At 45.2% G+C, this 24,013-nt stretch overlaps 2 protein-coding genes across 3 annotated transcripts; both read left to right on the forward strand.

The window, feature by feature from the left end:
* The first annotated feature begins 8,655 nt into the window (after positions 1 to 8,655).
* pah (phenylalanine hydroxylase) lies at positions 8,656 to 17,991 on the forward strand. Of its 2 annotated transcripts, none has more exons than XM_076159724.1 (13): positions 8,656 to 8,786; positions 9,934 to 10,053; positions 13,240 to 13,423; positions 14,455 to 14,543; positions 15,041 to 15,108; positions 15,490 to 15,686; positions 15,778 to 15,913; positions 16,009 to 16,078; positions 16,182 to 16,238; positions 16,392 to 16,487; positions 16,996 to 17,129; positions 17,323 to 17,438; positions 17,543 to 17,991. In XM_076159724.1, exons 1-13 carry the CDS (start codon positions 8,715 to 8,717, stop codon positions 17,587 to 17,589), a joined length of 1,386 nt encoding a protein of 461 aa, XP_076015839.1. In that variant the 5' UTR covers positions 8,656 to 8,714; the 3' UTR covers positions 17,590 to 17,991. The 2 variants fall into 2 exon arrangements, with proteins under 2 accessions (XP_076015839.1, XP_076015840.1); XM_076159725.1 differs by having other exon boundaries at positions 17,546 to 17,991.
* Positions 17,992 to 18,147: 156 nt separating this feature from the next.
* On the forward strand, positions 18,148 to 22,579 carry th2 (tyrosine hydroxylase 2). Its single transcript, XM_076159727.1, has 12 exons — positions 18,148 to 18,716; positions 19,506 to 19,680; positions 19,856 to 19,944; positions 20,030 to 20,097; positions 20,345 to 20,395; positions 20,482 to 20,627; positions 20,709 to 20,844; positions 20,926 to 20,995; positions 21,085 to 21,141; positions 21,658 to 21,753; positions 21,837 to 21,970; positions 22,072 to 22,579. The coding sequence occupies exons 1-12, from the start codon at positions 18,483 to 18,485 to the stop codon at positions 22,229 to 22,231; spliced, it is 1,416 nt and encodes a 471-aa protein (XP_076015842.1). The 5' UTR covers positions 18,148 to 18,482; the 3' UTR covers positions 22,232 to 22,579.
* The last annotated feature ends 1,434 nt before the right edge of the window (positions 22,580 to 24,013 follow it).

The following is a 24,013-nucleotide window of genomic DNA, read 5'->3' on the forward strand; positions in this document are numbered from 1 at the left end:
TGGCTTACAGCTGTTAATAATTACCAACTTGCTAAACTGGTTCAGCCTGGGTCAAGAAGGTACAGGACACAAGTAATGAACATCAACCCTGTTCACCCAAACCCACAAACAAGGGAGACAGTGAAGCAAAAGCTTTCAATTATGAACCGCACACACACACACACACACATACACACACACACTAACAGAGGCCAGAGCAGACATCAGGACCAGCTGGACCAGACAGAAGCTTTTCAGCCCAGATCCAGACACAGAATGATGGGTGGATCAGGTTCTGGGCTGCTATAGGGCCGCTCAAATCTCCTGCTCCTAATGACATTACAGAGCATATAGTGGCAAGCAGTGTGGAAACAAAGGAGCCTATCAATTCCTCACATCAGAGCTCATTAGTGTGTGTGTGTGTGTGTGTGTGTGTGTGTGTGTGTGTGTGTGTGTGTGTGTGTGTGTGTGTGTATGTGTGTGCACTGAGCAGCCCTCTATCTGTATCTCTAATCAAAGCTTATTATCTAGAGTGTGTCTTGGGTTTGAGGCTCTTCGTCTTCAGATTTGTCACGAAGGAAAATCCCAGTAAATACGTGCTTGGTGTAATATTAACAACCCCTCTTGGACAACAGAGGAGTGGGCAGTGATTACCATAGCGACCAGACCAAACACTTACAGCGGAGTCACAAGCAGTCGCCCACACACGCACGCACACGCACACACACGCACACACACGCACACGCACGCACACGCACACGCACACACACACACACACACACACACACACACACACACACACACACACACACACACACACACACACACACACACACACACACACACACACACACAGAAGCACGTCCCAGTTTTGCTCTGAAAACCTTTGAGCTACAACAACACGACGCGATACGAAACGCTCCTGGGAAGCTTCTGAGATCAAGACCTCCGCCTGCCTAAAGCTGCTCCTTCTGTTCCACCCTATGGGGGCCCTGCAGTGCACTTTGGGTAATCCAGACGCCTCAATGCCAGTTGCTAAGGCGCAGAGAGAAAATGCATTGTGTGAGGGGAAGTAAGGTTGGTGTGTTTGTGCTGCAGATAAGAAAGGAAAGTGCCTCTTTTCTCAAAGCAAGACAGATAAGAACACACGGCCGTTAACTGTACTGAAGAGCACAACAAAGCCTCTGTGTTTGGCTTTAACCAAACATACACAAAAGGTCGGATTTCATTCGAATTTGAGGATTTTTTTTATGTAACTATTATACATCACAAATACATCTCCCCGACTCAGAAAAGGGGCAAAACTGTAAGCTGCAAGATTTTAAATAAATTAATAAATAACCATTAAAACTGCTTAATCTTTATTTTTTCTAATACATTTTCATAATTTGTTTCTTTTTAGATAAAAAAAACACCAAGGAAAGCAAGCGGCAAATCAAATCAACTTTCTACTTGATAAAAAATACTTAATTGCAAGTCACACACACAAATAAACACATACATCAACACACAAAAGCTGACAAAGCCTCTCAACACACACATGAAAATACCATTACAAGGGCTTTCATGCTGTCCTGGAGGGGGGGTGGTGCCCCCCCCTTTGTCACCCACCAGGACCCAGAATCAAAGAGCGCTGACCTGCGCTGCTCTGCCCCTGCAGGCCCGCGGGGAGTCCTGCTGCTCTGCGGGCCGACGCCAAAACCCCCTGGTTGCCAAGCCACGCCAGGACCCCCCCCTCCTCTTGCTGCCCCCCCCAGGCTCGCTCCGTTATTTCCTCATCTCATCAATCTGTCAGCTGAAGCCCTTTGACACGCAGCACAAAGCGGCCCAGTATTTCCCTCTTTTCAATATGGTTCCAGCATTTCCAGATTAGTCAGCTCACCCACAAAGTCTGTTTCCCCCTGAAGCCTCCAACACCCAGGGGGGAACCAACCACAAATATGGTTGCTAGCAGCGACGGCAGCGTTCAGGCTTGAGGTGTTGAAGAGTAATCAAGAGTATTGAAATTATTACTGTACAAGCAATATTTACTCACATCTGTGTGAGACTTGATTTGAAGTATGATGGTGTGTATGTCAGATGGAACAGTGGTGTTAGCGGTAGAGCACACACACATAGCATAACAGGACCAACAGCTCCTCTTCATCAGGATGTTTCACTATGAAGAACAGCAAACACACATCGAGCGCAACTGTACTGTGGAGAGGCTCAGTACTTATCAATCAATGTAATGTGTAAGAAAGTGACAAGTATAGTTTATATGTGTTTAGGGGATTTGCACTGTAGTTTTTCATTGTTAGGTGCATCACTCACCTTTGACCTGTGGTGACCCTGGTACACTCAGCTTTAAGAGCTCAACTAAAACCTAAGTGTTACTGTTTGGTGTTACGGCTTTCACCACGTTACCTGACTTCCATGTTTTTACTTTGACTGTAAAGTTTCAGAGCTTCTGCCTCAGCGTCACATGAACAGATGTGAACAGGGTTTTACAGCTGTAAATGTGTTTAGTAGAAGCAGAAGATGGACACACATGTATAAGACTAACAGATAGAGAGAGAAAGAGAGAGAGAGGGAGGTGTTGTGTATGTTGTGTATGTGTTGGTTGGACTCACTCAGACTCATTCAAGTTCTTCTCAGTGAGGATGAAAGAACGAGTCTAAACTCTGCACGGCTCCATTCACCGGTGACTCTCCTTATAAAAAAGGGAAGAAAGGAAGCAGATAGCAGAGAGCGTTGGCTGTGGGGGGGGGGGGGGGGGGGGGGAATAAATTTGACATACACAAGCGGCAGACAGAGTGATTGTTCCCCCCCACCCATCCCCAAAAAAACTTTTTTCCCTCCTCCAGAAAACACTTTCCCCGCTGAATGGGCACCTATTAGTGACTCCATTATGGGCGCGCGGCTCTTGAATGGCTCCTCACTGTGCGTCTTTATCACCGTCAGGCCGTGAATGCAGGACCCCCGCTCCCCCCTCCTCCTCCCACCCAACCACGCTCCTTACAGACTGTGAGGTGGTAGGAGCTGCTGATGATGGGTGAGGAGGAGGAGGCGGAGGGGGGGAGAGAGAGAGAGAGAGAGAGAAAGAGAGAGAGAGAAAGAGTAGGAGAGAGAGAGCGAAAGAGAGAGCCCCCCCTCCTGTGTGCTCCAGGTGTGCTGGGTTAAGCGCTGCGCTCCGGAGCTTTTGTGCCGCACGCTTTCTTTACAACTCCTCCTCCCAGAAAAAAAAATTGGACGCAGTGTTTTACATGCATTAGCTGATCTCCATAATACCAGACCACCCCTCCCCCCGCTTACTGCCACCTCCTCAACCCCCCCCACCAAAAAAAACAGTCAGGCCTGCGGGCGAATCGTTGCACACGGCCTCAGAGCTGCGTATTGTTGCTAGATTATTCAGAAGTTAGCTGAAAGAGAGAGAGAGGGTGTCTGTATTTTATCTCCAGGGGAAACAGGGGGGCTGCGAGGAGGAGCTTCTTTAGAGGAGTGAGTTACTGCGGCGAAAGGCCCCCGAAGAAACACCTGCAGGAGAGGAATACACCCCGCTGTTTGTCTTTACTCTTCCTCTGTCTCCGTCCTGAGGCCTGACGCACTGTACGCCTCGTCTGAATGCAGGGAGCCTCCCAATAACCCGTCACAACATTACACACACACACACACACACACACACACACACACACACACACACACACACACACACACACACACACACACACACACACACACACACACACACACACACACACACACACACACACACGCATGTTGTGACAGAACCATCACAATGTTGGCAGTTTCCATCAGCAATTCACAAAAACCGACAGTGAACAAATATCAGGCCCTGGTGTGTTTGTGCACGCATTATTCACCGGGAGAGGAGGGGTGCGCGTGCGTGTGTGTGTGTGTGTAAACTTTGAAGTTACGTGCGCGTATGCAGTTGAAGTAGCGAGTGACCAGAGAAAGAGTTTGGAGAGACTGTATGATGAATATGGAAGCATTGTTCGGCCGTGCTTACCTCCACAGGGAACCATCTGCTCCCTGTCAATGCGTCACCTGCTCGTCTGAGCCGTTTCCAGGGCAACAGGGGGTTGGGGGGGATTAGGAGAGGTTATGGCTTTGATGGGAGGGGCCGTCGCTGGGGACAGGGAGGAGGTTGCCTGGGGAGACGGAAAGGAGAGGAGTTAGCAAGAGATTGTCGTCCTCTGCTGGAGGAGGACTTGCTAACTTAACCAGCATGTGACCTGGACCAGAGAAGCGACCCGACTTTGGGTTCTTCTTCTATCCACTTTATTGCGTTTGCAGGACATAAGGTTTGGATTAGCTGCTGCGTCGCCTCTGTGTGTGAACAGTGACGCAGGCGGCTCAGGTGTGGTGTGATTCAGTCAATCATAGGGTTCTCATTAAGTGCGTCTGTTCCCGGCGGCTGAGTAAACACAGATCTCAGCACAGGAACAACACACCTGATGAATCCACCAGTCAGCGCCGCTCGGACATGTTTGAGTCTCAGCTGGATGTGAGGTGAAAAAGAGAAGATGTGTGACACTATTTATTTATATGTGAATATGAAGCAGATATGTGTACAACAAACTACAATAAAGGTAAATATGTGTGCCGCAGGTGTTCCATAATGAATATCAATAACTATAATATATCTATAATATCCAATATCTGCTTTAAGGCTCAAAGGCGTTTCCTCCACAAGGGGGCGCCAGCTTTCATCAGCCTGTCACATTAATCCAGAGCGACATAGCAGACCGCTAGGGTCATCGCCTCTATCTAAAGAACCTGGAAGTCCAGTTAAAATTCAGGTTTTTATCGTTTTGCATAAAGTGAGAATTTATTTATTTATGTTAAAACAATCTAACATTTGTTGGATCAATAACCTGGTACTGGGGCCATTCAGGCGTTGAATATATGTGTATAAAGTTACTGAGAGAATTAAATCATGTCTTGTAGTTCATTAATAATGTTCCAATATTGGCACAAAATAATTTAAGGTTAAAATATCTAAATCTATATCTATCTAAAATAGCAATACCTTGCAAATATAAGGCAGCATTCACAGTGAGCAAGGTGACTCTTGCTTCCCTGCCTTCAGATATGTCAGTTATATGAGTAAATCTGTGAGGGATTTGAACGGAACCTTACAGTGGGACCCCTGTGGGCGATCAGTGGTAGCCTGAGGCCTTAAGACTTAGGACTTTTGTGGGCCCTCAGTGGAGCAGAGGAGCCGTCAGCCACAGTCCAGCGCTCACCTGGAGGCCTGAGTGACAGGTGAAAGTGACCACAGCTTCTGGGGAAGGAAACACCTTTTGTGTTTGGTCAACAGGGCGGGGCAGAGAGACGGGGCGGGGAAGGGGGCTCGGTGACCCGCGTCCCCCTGCCAACGAGATCATCAGCCTGCCGGTGGCTCCCAGGGGCCTTTAATAGAGTGGAGGGAGAGTTGGGATCACTCTCTCTTTACCTCATCAATATACCCCCCCCCCCCCCCCCCCCTCAGATCACCCCTCCCCCCTCTGGTTAGGGACCTCCGAGTCTGAAGTCCACCACATGTTGCTCCTGTTGGCTCACAGCCACATGAGCCCAAATCTCTTCAGTTTTAGGTTTTTGTTTTTAGGTTTGAGTCAAAGGAGATTTTAAAAAGATTAAAAAATAAAAATGCATCTACAGTTACTGTATCACAAAGAAGAAGATCAAGGACAGGCTGAAGATTCTGAGGTGGAATTCCACGACATTAAACTAAACTTCAGAGACCTACAAGTGAAACTTCAGAGCTCATTTGTAACTTTCCCAGACTCGGACAACATGATTTCAGAGATCTGTGACTATTCCAAGTTTTTCATTCAAAAGGAAGGAGCTGCATCCCTTCCTGTCCTGGATGCCACAGTGATCCTGGGAGCGTCCCTGTCAGGGCCACGTGCAGCGTAGACGCGGCCAGGGACGGCGCTGACTTTACTGGGTGTAAAAATTCAATTATAGAGCAGGCGAGCGTGTCTGAGCGTTCTCTGTTGTGAGCGGCGGGCGGACGGCTGCCCGTTCCCAGCGTGCGATGAGGGGGTTAAGTACCACAGAAAGGCCTCCATTATCCCGAGTGAGAACGGCCCATGTGGCGGGCTGCACGGCCCCCGCTCTCTTTCACTCCCCTTACAACAGCACTGCTGAAAGCCTGAAAGTTTCATTCTCTTTTCTTTTGCTCCCACTCCTTTCTTCTTCCTCCTCCTCCTCCTCCAATCGTGCTCCCTCCCAAAAGAGCCCCACAATGACGGTGGAAGGCCTGAGTGGATTCTTGGGCACCCCTGTGGACGGTGCACATGTGGACGACATTCACAGGATGTCCATCAACTAACTCCATTAATCAACATTCATGAAAGCACAATTAGGAACTTCACGACTCTATAACAGATTATCATCTCTAAGCGCCCCCGCAATGTTCCACGCTCAGGCTGCAGGCCAAACCCAGCTCACGTGGTTCCTGTGCTGCGTTTCCACCGTCACACGATTTGGAACTTTCAGGGCGGTAGATACATTGCATAAGGGAGTCTGGCCTCGCCGTCCGTCCCAAAGCTCTCGCATCTGGCTAATTACTGGTGTGAGAATGGATCTTCAGTGTGTGAATGAGGCTGAGACTCTGTGGAAGGAGCCATTGTGGGCGCACGCTGAAGCCCTTGTGGTGATAAATGAGCAATTGTCTCCATCACATGAATGTGTGTAAATGACGCAGTGGGGAGCTCTCCATCCACTGTACAATATGCGTGAGGAACCTTGGGAGTTTTGTGTGACATCACGCACACGGGCTCATCTGCAAAATTGCTGACCACTGACCGAGACAAGTGGCCGACACACACAGTGGCCCATTATGAGTTTAGTTGCCTCTGCATTGAATGTGACGCTCGGCATTAACCACCGTGATGGGCGCCAAAGCTTCAGATCTAAGATTGAGCTCTGCTGTGCCCACGTTTAATCATGAAAAATACGCAACTAAAATGCACTTGAATGCAAAGTCTCAGAAGTGAAACAAAGAGACGAGGAAGGTGCTCTTATCCTGTATGTCTACATGGATCGATTGATAAGTTCTGAGCCTGGCACATAGGGTGTAATATTTAGCAGCAGGTTTACTCAAGATGTGACGCGGATTCTTATGAACCTGGTGGGCAAGTTGGATACAATCCATGCAAGAACACATTCATTTTTGCATCTGTTGGCCCCACGGTGGCGCTGTGACAACTGAGGCAATAAATCTTCTAGCATGTTAGGCTCAGAATTTATCAATCCAGCCTTCGAGGGTATTTCCATAGCGATCACATTGGGTGTAAAATTGCTAAAATAGGGAAAATTCACTACTTCTACTACTGTCAAATCATACACATACACAAAGCGAAAACTAATAATCATATTGTGTTCAGTAGATCAATGTGGATATTGATGATGAAGATCAGTTGAACTTTGGGTTTGGAGCTCCCACTTACACAAATACATACGTGTTGGTTTGAACGTGCAGTTAATTATTGCGCTGCTTTAAATGATATATTTAACTCAAGGTAAATGGATGCGGGGGGCGTTTCTATAGAAACCCCCACAACCCTAAACCTACACTGCCCTCAAGTGGCGACTGCACGCATCTACCAGGTGAGACAAGTGGGATTGATGCAACAACTGCTCTACAATTAATTTAGTGTGAGCTTCAAAAAGTTTAATGAGCTTTGATGAACCTAAATGTTTGACTTTGTGTTTTAAAACTGTCTCTAGCATCGCATCATTCCACATTGTGTTGTTTCATAGACAACTTCATCCATTCAAATTGTATCTCCGTGAAGCCGCATTATGACTGATTGATCTGTGAGCTGAACTCAAGCCAAACCCATGGTAACCAATCCAGGCCGACAGCACGTCCTCACACAACCCCTGACGCTCACAGCACAACCAAATCCACAACCAGCACAGAACAGACCAGATCATAAAATAGAAACAACCATAAAATAAAATGGTTTCTCTTGAGCTAAATGATGAAAAATGTACATAACAGGCAAAACTGATGGAGTTGTTTTACAATGTAACAGTGAAGTAACTGCTGAATGCTTATGTGTTATCAGCCTGCAAATCCAGAATGGTTGTGCCATCCTCACACACTGTACACTTATATAGTACTAATACAGTATGACATCATGTAATAGTGGAAGCTTTCTCCATAACAATAAACACACTGTGAGCATGTACAGGGACATGATGGGCGTGTCATTGATAATAAACTTCCTTAATTTGTCTAAACTTTGCTTAGATTTATTTGCTTGATCCATGCAAATATAAAACAACAATCACAACAAATAATGTTAAAATGTATAATATAAGGAAATCATAATGATAGTAAGTGTTTAGAATAATATATTGAATTAATTATTGTTATGTCTGCATGATGTCGGAGCTGTGAGCCAGGAGGAGAAGGAGAAAGAGGAGGAAGAGGAGGTGAGAACAGTAAATAAAACACAAATAAGGTTCAAGGTAAAAATCTGCAAAATCAGCAGCAAACTTCAGCCCAGCTGTGGACCAAATGGAACCAGATGTGCCATCACAGTCCTGTTTCACAATAAGCGTCCCGTGATATATCCATGCAGGGTGGGGGGGCGGGGTGGGTGGGGGGTCACGTGACCTGAAGTGAGGGAGCTTTAGGGATCAGGAGTTTGTTTGGAATAAAAGCTCAGACAAAGTGAGCGTCAGGAGACACAGAAGCACCTGAAGAGCCCAGGATGGACGCAGCATACAAGCGGGTGAATGGAGACCACGGTCCAGACTCAAGCACAGAAGAGACTGGCACCAGGGTAACACACACACACCTCAGCTCTGCATGATCTGTGTTATCAATCACTTATTTCCAGGAGTGAATGCATCTATGTGCTTTGTTGTCATGATAATACTAAATAAGTGAGCAATCTGCTTTTTGTGCCACATCTGTGCTTAGTGTGTTTACTGTCAAAGCTGGAATATTCCCCTCACAGCAGAGGACAAAGCAGAGGATTGTAAAGATCTGCAACTGCAGCTGATTTTATTCAAGGGTGGACAATGTGGACCGCAACTGGGAAATATGGGTCAAATCCTGTAAATAATCTAGAAATGTTGTTTTAAATTGATAGAAAATGCTGAAGTGACAAATTTAGATTGATGTTTGTCTTCTCCTGCAGTTATGTCAAAATCGATTTGATGCGAAAACGACACTTGATGTGTTGTCTTCTTCCAGTTATGCTAATTTGTTAAACTGGTCTAGAGTCAGACGCCTGTGTTAGAACACACGGGAAACATTAGAGCGGAAAGGTTGAAGGTGTCACAGGTATCAAAGCAAACACAGTGCACCATGTCAAGGCTGGAAGCTCCATTTCACGCATTTCAAGCTTATGCAAAGAACCAAAGTCAAACCAGATCCAGAATGTCGTAATATGTGATGTAAAGTCTGAGGACAGCTGGAAAACCAAGAGTTTACCTGCTTACAAATTCTGTTTGACTAAATATATGAAAAGCAAAAAGTGTCCAAAGCAAACATGCTTGTTTAACTGGGACATTATAAAGCATCAATACTGAAAATCACATTTGTTGAATGAAATAATGTGACTCTTTTGTGCTCTATATCTCATTTTCTGCTTATATTGGTTGGATCTCAAAACTAGTCGTCTACTTGAGTAAAATTAGGTCAGGTAAGGATTTTACCTGAAACCACATTGAATTTAAAGCCATTAGTCTTATTCTGGATTGTAACTTGTAACTACAATAAGTAAAGGTAGCAAATGTACTCATAGCCATCTGAAATGTAGCGGTGAACTGGAACTAATCAGGTAGAGTTCTCTCTCAGTACTTTGAAATAAGGCAGTAGAGATCATTTAGTGAAAGATTATCAAATGACATGTTCAAGTTCACATCAGGCTGCTAATCAGTAAATGACGTCATTGTTTCATTGCTCTCTCACTTTTGCTGCAGAGGAGGAGAGGCTCCATGTACCTGGAAGAGGAGACCAGCAACAAGTCGGAGGTGATCTCCTGCCTCTTCTCCTTGAAGGAGGAGGTGGGAGCTCTAGCCAAAGCGCTCAGGCTCTTTGAGGTAAAACAAATACAGACACATGCACCCTCAGAAAAAGTACAAAGATAAAGTATGCCAAAGCTTAGGTACCATCTCTGAGTGAATCCATACATCTAAGTACCACGAGTAAGCCAGCTACTTCAGGCTTCAACAGGTACCACTGGAGGTGCATGTACCACATTTTGAGAACCGATAACATACTCCTTTATGTGAGTCAAAGTAATGTAATGGTGGGAAATGTTAAGTAAAGTATGGTGGAGTTAGTGCATGCTGAACCTTGTTGCAGGGAAATAGAGCAGCGGATGGAGGAATGTTAATCGGGTGGTAGGGCCGTTTCTTTTCTGGCCCCTCATTCACCACATGCAGTTAAAAAGGCCCAAGGGGACTTCCCTCTAAGCTTTACTGATGTTGTTTAGAATGGATTTACACCAAACACCTTATAGGAATATACATTGTTCTAAATGAAACTTATACCCCCCAAATGACTCAGGCCTCAGAAATGTCTTCATCCTCCTCCGTCCGTCTCTTTCATTGATTAAACATAAAGTATAACAGAAATAAAGCATCTTAAACAAGCTATGAATGTGGGGATATAAAATAATAATAATAATAATAAAATCAAATCTTGATATAACAAGACATGAGGGGTCTTTTAGGAGTTAAATGGTATATGTTATATTAACAACAACAACAAATCCAGCAAATGTGTCAATTATTACACTGCATCACAGAGGCCATGGCCTCAGAGAGAATCAAAACAAAACTTATCTTGGATGCCTGCGTGAGCAAACAAGCTCTGGCGGCTTATTGATCCGCTTGTTCACCTGGACTTTACGGGTAGAAAAGTGCAGTATTGGTCACGTCCGCACGTATGAGGGTCAAAGCCCAGAGAGCACCTTCATCGATTCACCTGAACATGCCAGAAAGAAGGTTCAAAGTTGTGTAAAAAAAACAGAACAAGATTAACGTTAACCTTCAGATTAACAAGATGAAAGCTGCACTATGTTAACTAAAATGCTGGTCTTAAGTACAGGGAAACAATTTCCTGTTTAAGTTTTAAGTTTTTTTTAGTTGTACTTTAACGCATCAATACAAATGTGTATAATCACAACAGGAAGGGAAGGTTACATTTTAAAGTCAAAGGATTATTGATAAATGTTTTTTTTATTAAATGTGTTTTTTGTGTCATTTTCAGGTTTTAGAATTCAACTTATACTAATTATTAGAATGTGACTTTGAAAAATAAATGAGGATCATCCACACCACCCTGTCAGGAGTGACCTTGAATGCAGCATAAATGACCATAACACATACATTTAAAAAATACAAAAATAACCATACAAGATCAAAGATCCTTTACTATTTATGGTCTCTAAATCATTTGACTAAATTACCACAATGTCTATGTGAGAACATTTGGTGATTTGCGCCCTGAAAACATCCCAACAGTCTGGGAGCTAAGATGTCTCGATTAAAGAAGCAACACGTGACTGTGTGGGTGGAGATGTGGGTCGAAACTGATACCAAGTAGTATATGTGCCAAAAACATTGGGATCTCCTCCGGACCTATGAGCTTCCTCTTTGCTGATCCACCCCCTGCTCCACCCCTGCACCTCCCTCCTCCTCCTCCTCCTCTTCCTCCTCTTCTCTTTACAGGCATGAGCCATCAAAACAACCCCCTCCAAGATAATGACAAACAGAAAGGACAAAAGCTCTCCAACACCTCTTTGAGGAGATAATGCATGTTAACCAGCTAACATTTTATCTGGATTTTATCAAATCCCCCTCTGACTCTGCCTCTGTGTCTATCCTGAACATGTGATGTGGCAGCACCGGCGTCATGTGTGAGCCCGTCGCTGCTTGGCCTCCACTCCTGCATCTTAGAGCATAGGGACGGCTCGGAGGGGTACGCAAAACTGCCAAAAATTATGTCAGGTCAAGAGTGTGTGAGGGTAAGCTGGACCTAGCCAATAAGTCATGCAGAGGAATTTCACCTTTGTGCTCTGACACAATGAACTTTGACTCTGAAGCTGATGGCCAAGATTAGCCCACTGATGTAACTTCTCTCCTAACTTCTCTGCAGTGATGAACAAATAGTAAAGGGCATCATCTCCCTCATGATTTAACAGGTTTTTGACCAGACCGTGGTCTGGACTGGTGTTTTACAGCGCCACTATCAGGTTGATGGCTGTTTTGATGTTTTGGATAAGTAGTGAGTGCATACGTCTACCAAGTTCGGCTACAGTTGTTCATTCAGGGATACAGTACTTTTTGTAGAATGAGTCAGGCCCACTCAACTTTGGCAAACAATCATGACCAAATGGCCACAAATTATAGGAAGAGATGCAAAACAAATACTGTTTTGGACAAAGCATCAGTGGTAGATGAGTTTTTGAAATAGCAAATATCAGCAATATTCTCCCATACAGAGAATGTGCTGACAGTGAACATACATCGGCGCACCTTTGAAGCCATTTGCTCCTTTGCTCAGGGGGTCCTGGTCCACATGGCCCTCACAGAGCTGATAGGTAAAATATGATCCAGATGGGGCAGAGGAGGCGAGGCCCTGCAGCTCACGCCCTCCTCCTCACTTGGCCTATGGCAGAGAGAGAACACCATCACTCCCTCTCCCTCCCCAAAACCTGCATAAATAAAAACACATTTCTGATGGTAATTACCCCTTTAAAAAGATACGTGAATGTGAAAAATCTTGAATCGCGTCCAAAAAATAGCTGGAAGTGTCCCAGTGGATTTGTGTTCATGCTCCAGAATGATTACTCTGACTATTTTGCACTAAACTATTAGCCATAAATTCCGTTACTATACACTGCCATCTAGTGGTATCATTATGGTACTGTGGCAGGTTTTTAAAAACTAAGAAATTGTTTATGTTTGGCATTTAGGAGTGAACCTCATAAACTGAGCACTTAATAGCTCAATAAACATTGATTTCTTCTACAAAAAAAAATCTTATTATAATTATTATTGTCGTAATATACTACTTATATATCTACATATATATAGTATATAATACACTATTTTCTTTGTTTATCTATGTTTAAATAAATCCTCATTATCAGTCATACAATATCTCTTTTCAATAAGAATACTTAAAAAAGTGAAAAATGTGCAAGAAATTTACAGAAATCTTCAGGCCTCACCTCTTGGTCCTTTCTGTTCCCTCTTGTTTTGACCTGTGACCTGCAGGAGAAAGGCATCAACCTGACGCACATCGAGTCCCGTCCATCTCGGATCAACAAGGAAGAGTTCGAGTTCTTCATCAGCGTGGACTCGTCCTGCTCTAAGGCTCTGGACGAGGTCATCGACGGCCTGCGGACAGAGATCAGCGGTCACGTACATGAGCTCTCACGCAACAAACTGAAGGACACTGGTGTGTGTGTGTGTGTGTGTGTTTGTGCGTTTATGTGTGAAATTTGAGGATAATAACAGGACGTCAGACTGAAAAGATAAGAATCATAAGAAACATTAGATTTATAATAAAAAAACATAAAATAGCATAAAAAAATGCAGACCAATAAATGTAAAATTCCGAATTTAGCAGCGTTGGGTGCTGGGTGGCACGTTATGAATGACCTCGTCAGACTCAGTAATGGATAATTAGTGTGGCCCAGGAGACTGATGGCCCCTTGGCCTCGTCCAGAGCCTTTATTAGTTGTTTCCAGAATGACATTAGTTTAGTTACTGAGGAGCAACAGGCGTGTGGGGGTGAACAGAGCAGCTCTGTGTCCTGGCTCCAGACTAACACAGGCCTGGGGACCAGGCCATGGTCACAGCAACATAGACAGACAGGCCCACCATGGATCGTCTTTGACCCCAGCGTTATCGCTGTAGCCTGGTGGTCAGGGTCAAATGGTGGGTGGAGTGGAGTGGATATTTGCGGCCTGTTTTGCAGACGGCCTGTTTACAGAGGAGCCTGGCGGGGATCCATTGTCCGCCCAGGCCCCCGGGGCTGGACCACACTGCACAAATGTAGATTAATGATTGGGCCCCACTGTTTTTGACCGTCATAAATCCACATGAACAACTGGCTGACCCTCGCTCGCTGCTCTGCTGAGTGTCAAACTCCAAAGAATCCAACCAGCGACGCTTCATCACCACCATCGTCCTCATCGGTATCAATTTGTGTCATTTACATCAGTCCAGCATACAGTAGCACCAGAGAGAGAAGGACTCCAATACTTCAGTACAATGAAGACGTAGCCCTGTGGTGAAAGGTAGAAACAGATTAATAATAAAAGTACCAGCATGAATAGAGTACTAGTACTTCAAATTTAAGTACATAAATGGGATAAAGGGCCACACAGAAATGATTTTGCTAGCATCTGTCCTAACACTTTGTATTTGTTTATTCATAAGACTTTGTTCTCGAATCCCTCCCTCTGTTTCGTCTTCATTCTTCAGTCCCTTGGTTTCCCAACGACATCCAGGACCTGGACCGATTTGCAAACCAGATCCTGAGTTACGGCTCCGAGCTGGACTCCGATCACCCGGTACGCTCTGACTCATCTGTCACTGTGTGCATGTAACATCCTGTCCCTGCGTATGTGTGTATGTGTGTGTGTGTGTGTGTGTGTGTGTGTGTGTGTGTGTGTGTTTTATGAAAGAGGGCGGCGAGGAGATGACAGGCCCCCACGCTGCCGTCTATTCTAATGGAAACTATCTAGACACACAAATTGATGTCATTGCTTTAATTGAGCCCCTATAATTATAGATAATTGCTCCCTTTTGCCTCCACCATTAAAGCGAAATGTATTCGTGATAAGCTGAAAAACACTCTACAAAGGCTTCATTTGAATATGTATCTGCATGCTCTTATTACAGACGGAGTGCATAATGCTGTCAAAGGCCATGGGGGGGTTAGCTCCAGCAGAGGATTTCCACTCTTTGATTTAGATGCGAGTGTTCAAGCTGAAGATCTAACATTCATCCTTTCATTTGTGTGTGCGTCTGTGTGTGTGTTTGTGTGTGCGTGTGTGTGTGTGTCCAGGGCTTCACAGATCCAGTCTACAGAAAACGCAGGAAGGAGTTTGCCGACATCGCCTACAACTACAGACAGTAAAGACTCTTTCAAATGTTGATTCTGTTCGTTTTCTGGTTTCTGCTGCGTCCGTTTGCGTAGAACAATGCTTGCCAAACAGCAGCAGATGACAGCGTTGGGTTTAAAGGATAATGGAGAAGCATTATTCACAGGCATGACACAGAGCGCGGAACCCAGTCAAAGGCCCAACGAGGTCACACACATTTACATAGCTGCATAACGCTGCCATACACACGTATAACAAAGCGATGCCGAGGGTCTGCAGTCCTGTTCCCCGGCGTTCTTTGCTGTCCTTCCCATGCATCTCCATATGTGAGATAAGCATCTAAATGTCTCCTTTGCTATGGGGAAAGTTAAAATAAAAGCACACAGCTAATGCTGCTCTGTCTCTGTTCCAGTGGCCAAGCTATTCCAAGCGTGGAGTACACGGAGGAGGAGAAGGGCACATGGGGCATTGTGTTCAATGAGCTGAAGACGTTGTACCCGACACACGCCTGCCGCGAGCACAACCGCGTCTTCCCCCTGCTGGAGAAGTACTGCGGCTACAGGCAGGACAACATCCCTCAGCTGGATGACATCTCCCGCTTCCTGCAGTGTAAGTGTGCAAAGCCAAGGTTGCCATGTTACCTTTTGACCCCATTACCCCATTACTCACCTGCTGTGTCTGTCCTCCACTATCTCTGCAGCGTGCACAGGCTTCCGGCTGCGTCCGGTGGCCGGCCTCCTCTCGTCCCGGGATTTCCTGGCCGGGCTCGCCTTCCGTGTCTTCCATTCCACACAGTACATCCGCCACGGCTCCAGGCCCATGTACACGCCCGAGCCGTGAGTGTTCCACATGGGAGAAGAAGAAGGCGAGACGGGGTGAAACAATACCTAAAGAGCATGTGTATGATGAGTGTGTTGTGTTTCTTTCACAGGGACGTCTGCCACGAGCTGCTGGGACACGCCCCTCTGTTTGCCGACTCCAGTTTCGCCAAGTTCTCCCAGGTAATTTGTCTTTATAAGGCCAAAATACGGCGATAGATTGATCCAGACAGGACCATAACGTGTGGTTCCTGGGTGCAATGTTTTGATTCTATACTCTCTGCAGGAAATCGGGCTGGCATCCCTGGGCGCCCCGGATGAGTACATCGAGAAACTAGCCACGGTGAGTACTGCCACACTAAATGAACTGGACAGGAGTGGTGAACTTCGTCAAATCTTGAATTTGATGACATTTTATGTGCAGATTTGTCTCGTTAGCTTTGGTAGTTCAAATTAGATTTGGACTTATTTGGTTTGCTGTTCCCTTCTTTTCCAGGTGTACTGGTTCACCGTGGAGTTTGGCCTCTGTAAGCAGGGCTCGGACATCAAAGCTTACGGTGCTGGTTTGCTCTCGTCGTTTGGAGAGCTGCAGGTAAGGCGAGCATTTTATTCGACGCCATATTTAACATCCAGATCGAGCTTCCCTGACCAAAAGTCTCACTTAGAACTTTACTGCGGCCGCACAAATCATCAATTAATCTGAATCATGGGTGTTTTGTTGTGGACTCATAACAGCTGACCTGGCCCGCCGCCCACTGAGCACCCACTTCATGTTATGACATATTAACCTTCTGGAACAAGAGCCGAGCAGGCAGTGGGTTAGTGGTCCACTCAGGCTGGGGTTTAATGTGTCACTGGGCGAGTCTGGCCCGGCAGGATGCTGGGTAAGTGGTCTAGTCGGGGGAGGGAAAATGTCTAGAGTGCCGTGAAAAGGATGTGCACTCTGACAGGTGCGAGCCGGGAACCGCGCCGCACTTCCCGTTCACAGGATTGAAAGTCATTGACAAACTGAAATCTGCAAGATGGAAGAGCAGGGTTATAGACAGTGTGTGTGTGTGTGTGTGTGTGTGTGTGTGTGTGTGTGTGTGTGTATGTTGCAGTACTCCCTGACGGACAAGCCCAAGCTCCTGCCCTTTGACCCTGACAAGACCAGCCTGCAGAAATACCCCATCACAGAGTTCCAGCCCATTTACTTTGTGGCTGAGAGCTTTGAGGATGCCAAAGAGAGAGTCAGGTACAAATACAGCTTTAGGAAGGAAGGAAGTACAATGTATTCAAGTACAAAGCTGAGGTAGTAAACACTTTTTCAGTATTGTAATCCATTAACACTCTACATACAAGTAGAACAAGTACTTTTCCTTTGTTGTACTGCCAATTAGAAAATGTTTTACACAATGAGTACGTACGTATGTCTGGTCTGCTTGCAGGAAGTTTGCGGCCACCATCCCGAGGCCTTTCACTGTGCGCTACAACGCCTACACCCAGAGCATCGAAGTGCTGGATACCACCCAGCAGGTCCGAAACCTGGCTGACAACATCAACAGTGAGTCACGTGATCACCTGACCTATACGTTTAGCCACTCCTGATTTTAAATAGTTTGTATTATGATTTCTTTTGATGCTTTTGTGTTTGCTGTGATTGTGTTGCAGGTGAAATGGGGATTTTGTGCGATGCCCTGAGGAAGCTGGAGTGATGAAAACCAACGCTCCTCAGAATCTCTCATTACTTTGATATAACCCTCATTGGTTTCAATGGGACGCTGCAATTATATTGTGCATGCTTATAAATTAGCTTTTCCTTTGTATTAAAAAATGAAGAAGAGTGGAGTAACGATGCTGTTATCGGATTAGTAGGTAAAGTTCACTGTATATTTTATTTTAGGTGCTTCACTTTTACACATCAATGAGCAGTATTTGCTCAAATGTTACTTTTTTCTGTCAAAACTATCAAGCGTTCTCTTTCCTTTCAAAATAAGAGTCGGCCTATTTTGCAACAAACATCCCTTCAATTTAATCTGAGGTTAATGACATTGAACAGTTACCAAAATAAAGACAATAAATTGGTTAATCTGTTTTTTTCCCTTACATTCAGGGAATCACACCTGCTTTTATTTCTAAGCTGCTTTGATAAATTAAACGTTTTTCTATATGCATGACGTTTTAATGAGACAAATTAAATCTGTTTATTCGTATGCTGTTATATCGTTTGTTAAATTTGTTATTATTACATCGTTCAAACCTTTCAGTGATGGTTCAATAATTACTGAAACACTCCAAAGTGTCTCAATCAATGACCTCTTTTGATCGACTGCACTATCGATCGACAACATTTTGATTCATTCTGTAGTGACCACGCAACTCCATGTTAAGTGTTATTTGTTCCAAAGCAAACGGCGCTATTTTTATCCCATAAATATGTAACAGCGTGACGCAGGACAACCATGAAAAGCGGAACTCATGTCCATGCTTGAGCCAGGATGAGCGGGTATTTAAAGGTGTCCGGACGGGACATATGGCACAATAAGGTGCTGATCCTCTCTGACACTCATCCACAACCTGATCCAGAACCATATACAGAACCGGACTGATGAAGACGGAGGCGGTCGTGGCAAATGTTGCGTTCGGCGGAAGGAAGCAGAGTCTGATCGAGGATGCGCGACGGGAGCGCATCAGCAGCGGCTCGCCGAGCTCCCCGGGGCCCTCCCGGTACGGAGACGGCTTCGTGTTCGAGGAGAAGGACGGCAGAGTCACGCTGAACCTGCTGTTCGCCCTCAGCAACGAGAAGACCGAGGGGTTCTTCAAGACCGGGAAGATATTTGAGGTAAACCGAGAGGGAAAGGAATATAGACGCGCAAAGGTGGTCACCATTACGCACGGACTCCTTTATTAATACAGTTGATCAACATGATTTTTAGACGATAATTGGAAACCAGTACCCAATGAATCTCTGGTTATTTCTATGATTTGAAGCCGATGAATTTTCTTTATGGAAATGGGGCGGATTTACCTCTTTGGTTGCCAAGTTGGTCACTTTTACGCATCAAATAGTACCGAAACGTTGCAATCTGCTTCGTTTAAATCAATATGTTGTTAATTATTTGACGCAAGTAGATGATATTGTGAGACCGATCATGAGTCATTCTATCTGATCTGTTCTATTGATAAAATTGTCTAATTGTAAAATGACAAAACCAGGCTGTGGATCATCAAACCTCATGTTGCGCCTCATCTCACTTTAACACACGATCTTATCTGCTTATGCAACCATCAGTTGAATTTAATATATCTGATTAATATGACATTATTAGACACACACACAGAGGATGTTGCTCCTGTGTGAGTGTGACATTTGCCAGATTAACGGCAAATTGATTTTTGATGATGATTTCTATTGACTTGTGTTGACAAAAATGACAAACAGAGGCTTGAGTGCAGTGCCACCTTATTGGCAGGGGTGCACATAGTGATTTAAGGGGCTTTACAATAACTAACAACTAACTAACTTACTTACTAATTGTTATGAGGTCAGATGATGCAGGTAGTGTATTAGGTCACATTTATTTTCATCGGGTTGAACATTTTTTTTGTTTGTCTCCTCTTGTCCTGTCAGACGTTTGAGGCCAAACTCATCCACATTGAGAGCCGGCCGGGGAAGAAGTCAAAGAACAGCACAACCGACCTGGAGTTCTTCATGAAGTGTGAAGTCCACAGCTCTGACCTGGATGTCTTCATCAACTCGATGAAACGAGTGGCAGACGACGTTCGCTCTGTCCCAGACGAAAAAGGCACTTAGATTGTTTTACTCTAACACCTTTTAGTCCATCAGCAGTGACATCATCACACCTGATTCACTCATTCATTCGGTGTTTTTTTTTGGGCAGCGTCACAATATGGTAATGATATGCAACCGGGCCAATTACAAAGCCGCTAATTATGTTTTCTTCCTGCCAAACATCACAGTTCCGTGGTTCCCCAGACAGATAAAAGACCTGGACAGATGCAATCTGTTAATAACCAAATTTGAACCGGACATGGACCAGGACCATCCGGTGAGAGCCTGCGTCTCTACGTCTACACACCCACAGGTTTACCAAATTTTATTCTATTCTATTATTAACATTCATTCTTTTGCAGGGATTCAGCGATCCAGATTACAGAAAGAGACGAGCTTTCATTTCTGAGCTGGCCTTCACATACAAACAGTGAGTCAAAGCAAACAGAGAAGCAGTCACACACTCTTTCAGAAGTGCAGCGATTGTTCGAAATGTAATTATATCTGAATGAGGTCACTGATAGATATTTAGCATTCACTTACCAGGTCTGAAGGCCTTTGAATGGACCCTTATGGATCCATGATGCCATTTTGTATTTCTTTTAGGTGCTACTGTATGTTTCCATATGTGCCCCAGTTTGTGGAGTATCACCTGAATGTATTGCGTTGTGTCACAGGGGAGACCCATTACCCAGAGTGGAGTACACAGCAGAGGAAGTGTCCACATGGTGAGAGCAAATTGCAAGCACACAAACACACACAGCTATGAGACTGACACAAAGCATCACCGCTGACTGTGTTTGCATTGAAACAGGAGGGAGGTTTACCTGACGCTGAGGAGCATCTACCCCAGCCTGGCCTGCCGACAGTTCCTGGATGGCCTGCAGCAGCTGGAGAAAGAGTGCGGCTACGGGGAGGACAGGATTCCTCAGCTCAGAGACGTCTCAGATTTCCTAAAAGGTGAGAGACGGAAAGGCTGCAGCAGAATCGGATTGTAATTATAATCGCAGCACGTTTGATCACATCCTATGGATCTTTCAGAAAAAACGGGCTTCCAGCTGCGTCCGGCCGCAGGCCTGCTGTCAGCCAGAGACTTCCTGGCCAGTCTGGCCTACAGGGTGTTTCAGTGCACGCAGTACATCCGCCATGCCTCTGCGCCCATGCACTCCCCCGAGCCGTGAGTCACTTTAGCATTACAGCTCTATCTCTGTTTACCTGTTTACCGTTTAATCACATTCTGCTTAATCTGCTCTGACAGAGACTGTTGCCATGAACTCCTTGGCCATATTCCTATGCTGGCAAATAAGGAATTTGCTCAGTTTTCCCAGGTGATTATGCTGCACTAGACCTTTGTGCTTTGATTTGAGTGCATCATAGTTTTGTTGACTTTAACAATGACTACTCTGAATTCTTGTAGGAGATCGGACTCGCCTCGCTTGGAGCTTCAGATGAAGACATTGAGAAATTGTCAACGGTAGGTTTTACTTGTACTTTTAAATGAGATGTACTCAGTCAACATTCAGTTACCTTAAGTACAAATACATTTTTGTCATAGCCTTAAATGTTATATCATCAAAAAGAAGAGAAAACTTGTTATTTTCACCTCAAATCCCGAGATACAAACGTTCTGCACCAATTCGTGCATTTAATGGACTTTCACTGCCACCTAGTGGTGAAAACAAAAAATGGCGCATAATGTGAAACGATGTTCTCTTTCTTATGTGTGTGTCTTGTTGGATTTGTGTTCCCTGGTGGTTGAAATGTAGATTTCATTAAGACAACTTGTATATGTGTGAATTTAGTTAAAATGGCTTCTTGTGTAAAACACCATCGCAAAATTTACAAGACTGATCATCAAACATAGTAGCAACCATCCTGCATTTGTTCACATTTAGACTGAAGATTTTTTTTTACCTTCAATACAAATTCACCTCCAGTTGGAAGATAATGTGTTAAGGGCCCTAATCATGTGTTTGTATCTCTCTTGTAGTTATACTGGTTTACTGTGGAGTTTGGCCTCTGCAAGCAGAACGGAGCAGTGAAAGCTTATGGAGCTGGTCTGCTGTCATCCTATGGCGAGCTGGTTGTAAGTGCTCCTTCTTTGCACCACTGTTGTATCTTTCATACACATTTGGGCGCCGTATTGAAGAATCTGACTCATCCCTCTAGTACGCCCTGTCCAACGAGCCAGAGTACAAGCCGTTTAACCCGGAGGAGACGGCCATCCAGCCTTACCAGGACCAAACCTACCAGCCCGTTTACTTTGTGTCAGATAGCTTTGAGGACGCCAAGATTAAGCTGAGGTACAGGAAACACAAAACGCACAGCATCACCTGCCACATGTGTGTAATGTGTATGTTTATGAGGCTGAATCCAAGTAATATGCATTCATTCACCTTTACAGGAAGTACTCTGCAACCATCAAGCGTCCCTTTGCAGTGCACTATGATCCCTTTACCTGCAGTGTGGAGGTTCTGGATGAGCACGACAAGATCCATAATGCTCTAGGAAAAATGAGAGATGACCTGAAGACCCTCCAGAGCGCCTTGGAGAAGCTGGGCTGAACAGACGCTCTACTGAGATCATAGACGTCAGGGAGGCATTTGGAGATCTGGACTGTGTAAACACCGTAAATATGAGACACTGTGATGAAAAACAGAAATGTACACCGTAGATTCAAGTTCAAGGACCACAAGAACATTTTGTGTATAATGTATAATGAGAAGATGACGTAAAGAGAAATAAAGGTTTATTTTCATGACGTGTTCTGGCGTGTTTGCCACCAGGAGGCTTCAGAGGGAGACAGACTGTGGACCACTACAATACAGGGCTTACAGGCCATTTCCTTGCTTTTTAATTCCAAACCGACTATTTCCATTTGGAAAATTCTTGGAACCCATTTATCTTCATGTGTTATTAAGCAAAGGGAAGGAGCTAATTATAAATGATTTAAGTATCATATTCCCTCCGCTGGTCAAGGCCAGAGCCAGCAGAGAGGCCCAGGAATCAGTGCAGCCAGGTCACCGAGACCTCACAGCAGACCACAGCACGGTCCGTAGGGCCGCGCTGCTGACAGACGCTCTTCTCCCTTTGTTTCTCTTCGTCTGTGCGACTCCAGATTTTGGCTTTCGTGTATTTGAGAGACGTCCAACACTTGATCTCCACACAGGCGACAATGCATGTCAGAGCTGTGCGCCAAAGCTCTCCCTCCAAAAGACAAATCGCCTCCATCTGCAGGAATCATAAGGCATCACGATCGACACGATGGCTGGCACCCGTCGGCCACCTCGTGTGGGAAGCTTCCCCTTCCCATAATTCCATTCTACAGCAAATCAAGCCTGCTCGGGCCTCCCAGGGAAATCCAATCCTCTGTGTTTGCAGACTGCAAAAAACTGTGTAAAGAGAGAAATGAAGGTGGATGGTGGAAGGGTAAAGCCAGAGGGCTGGGGGTGGGGGTGATCTACTGCTAAACTAGAGCACACACACACACACACACTATCCAACAAGAAGTCAAACACTTAATAATTTCTCTATCTGATTCTACGTCCAGTTCTCTGAAATCCACAAATCCCCACAAAACCTCTGCCAGGATCCAAATCTGTTGAGCCCTAAACAAAAGCAGGTTGCCCCGGCAACAAGATGACTGGCTGAGAATCCAGCAAGATTCTTTTGCCTTGTGCGCTCGCCGCAAATCCCAAATGTGCTCGATCCAACCATAAGCGCTTCCCTCACTGATGTCAAGGACATCCTGACCTTGGTTTGGAGATCTCCTTCCAGCTGGAGGCCAAGGTCACAGGGTTCAACAGAAACCCAAATGTCAACCATGCTCATCATGGCTCGAGTAATTCAACATACAGCTGCTGCGAGGAGTGTGACGTACACACCAACTATGCAACTGATAAATTAAGACCACTTTCTGACCGAATTTCTGCTCATCTGCATCGACATAATCACTTCATTCTGGGAAGGCGCAGCACCACAAGCCAGCCGTGTGATTAAATCAAAACCCAGCCTCAAAGCGCTTTAATCTCTCCCTTTGTTTCCCCTCATATCATGCTCCTTGTTATTCTTATTTGCCGAGCCCTGGCTTAAGTTTGGAAGGCTGCGGCAGGATCATCAGAGGGGGAGATTAGGGCAAACCGGTGAGGACTCTAAGACGGTCTGATCTCTCTTTCATCCATTTCACAGTTTATTACTGCGCACATTACCGCAAGAGATCAAACTGCGAAGCGAGGCACAATAGCTTCATTCAGGCTACATCAAAGGTAAAGTGAAGGGCACCACGGTCACGACATCTGAGGACAAGCTTCCAGGAAGAGAACAGGCAAAAACAAGAGTCTGAAAAC

This window comes from Genypterus blacodes, unplaced genomic scaffold (assembly GCF_046128005.1).
Source record: "Genypterus blacodes isolate CSIRO-AG114 ecotype Tasmania unplaced genomic scaffold, CSIRO-AGI_Gbla_v1 ptg000099l_1, whole genome shotgun sequence".
In the NCBI taxonomy this organism is placed as follows: domain Eukaryota; kingdom Metazoa; phylum Chordata; class Actinopteri; order Ophidiiformes; family Ophidiidae; genus Genypterus; species Genypterus blacodes.

Coding starts and splice junctions, on each gene's coding strand:
- pah (XM_076159724.1), top strand. CDS start 8,715: ATGGACGCAGCATACAAGCGGGTGAATGGAGACCACGGTCCAGACTCA. Junction 8,787..9,933: donor CAGAAGAGACTGGCACCAGG/GTAACACACACA, acceptor CTTTTGCTGCAG/AGGAGGAGAGGCTCCATGTA. Junction 15,914..16,008: donor CCCATGTACACGCCCGAGCC/GTGAGTGTTCCA, acceptor TTTCTTTCACAG/GGACGTCTGCCACGAGCTGC.
- th2 (XM_076159727.1), top strand. CDS start 18,483: ATGAAGACGGAGGCGGTCGTGGCAAATGTTGCGTTCGGCGGAAGGAAG. Junction 18,717..19,505: donor AGACCGGGAAGATATTTGAG/GTAAACCGAGAG, acceptor TTGTCCTGTCAG/ACGTTTGAGGCCAAACTCAT. Junction 21,971..22,071: donor GACGCCAAGATTAAGCTGAG/GTACAGGAAACA, acceptor TCACCTTTACAG/GAAGTACTCTGCAACCATCA.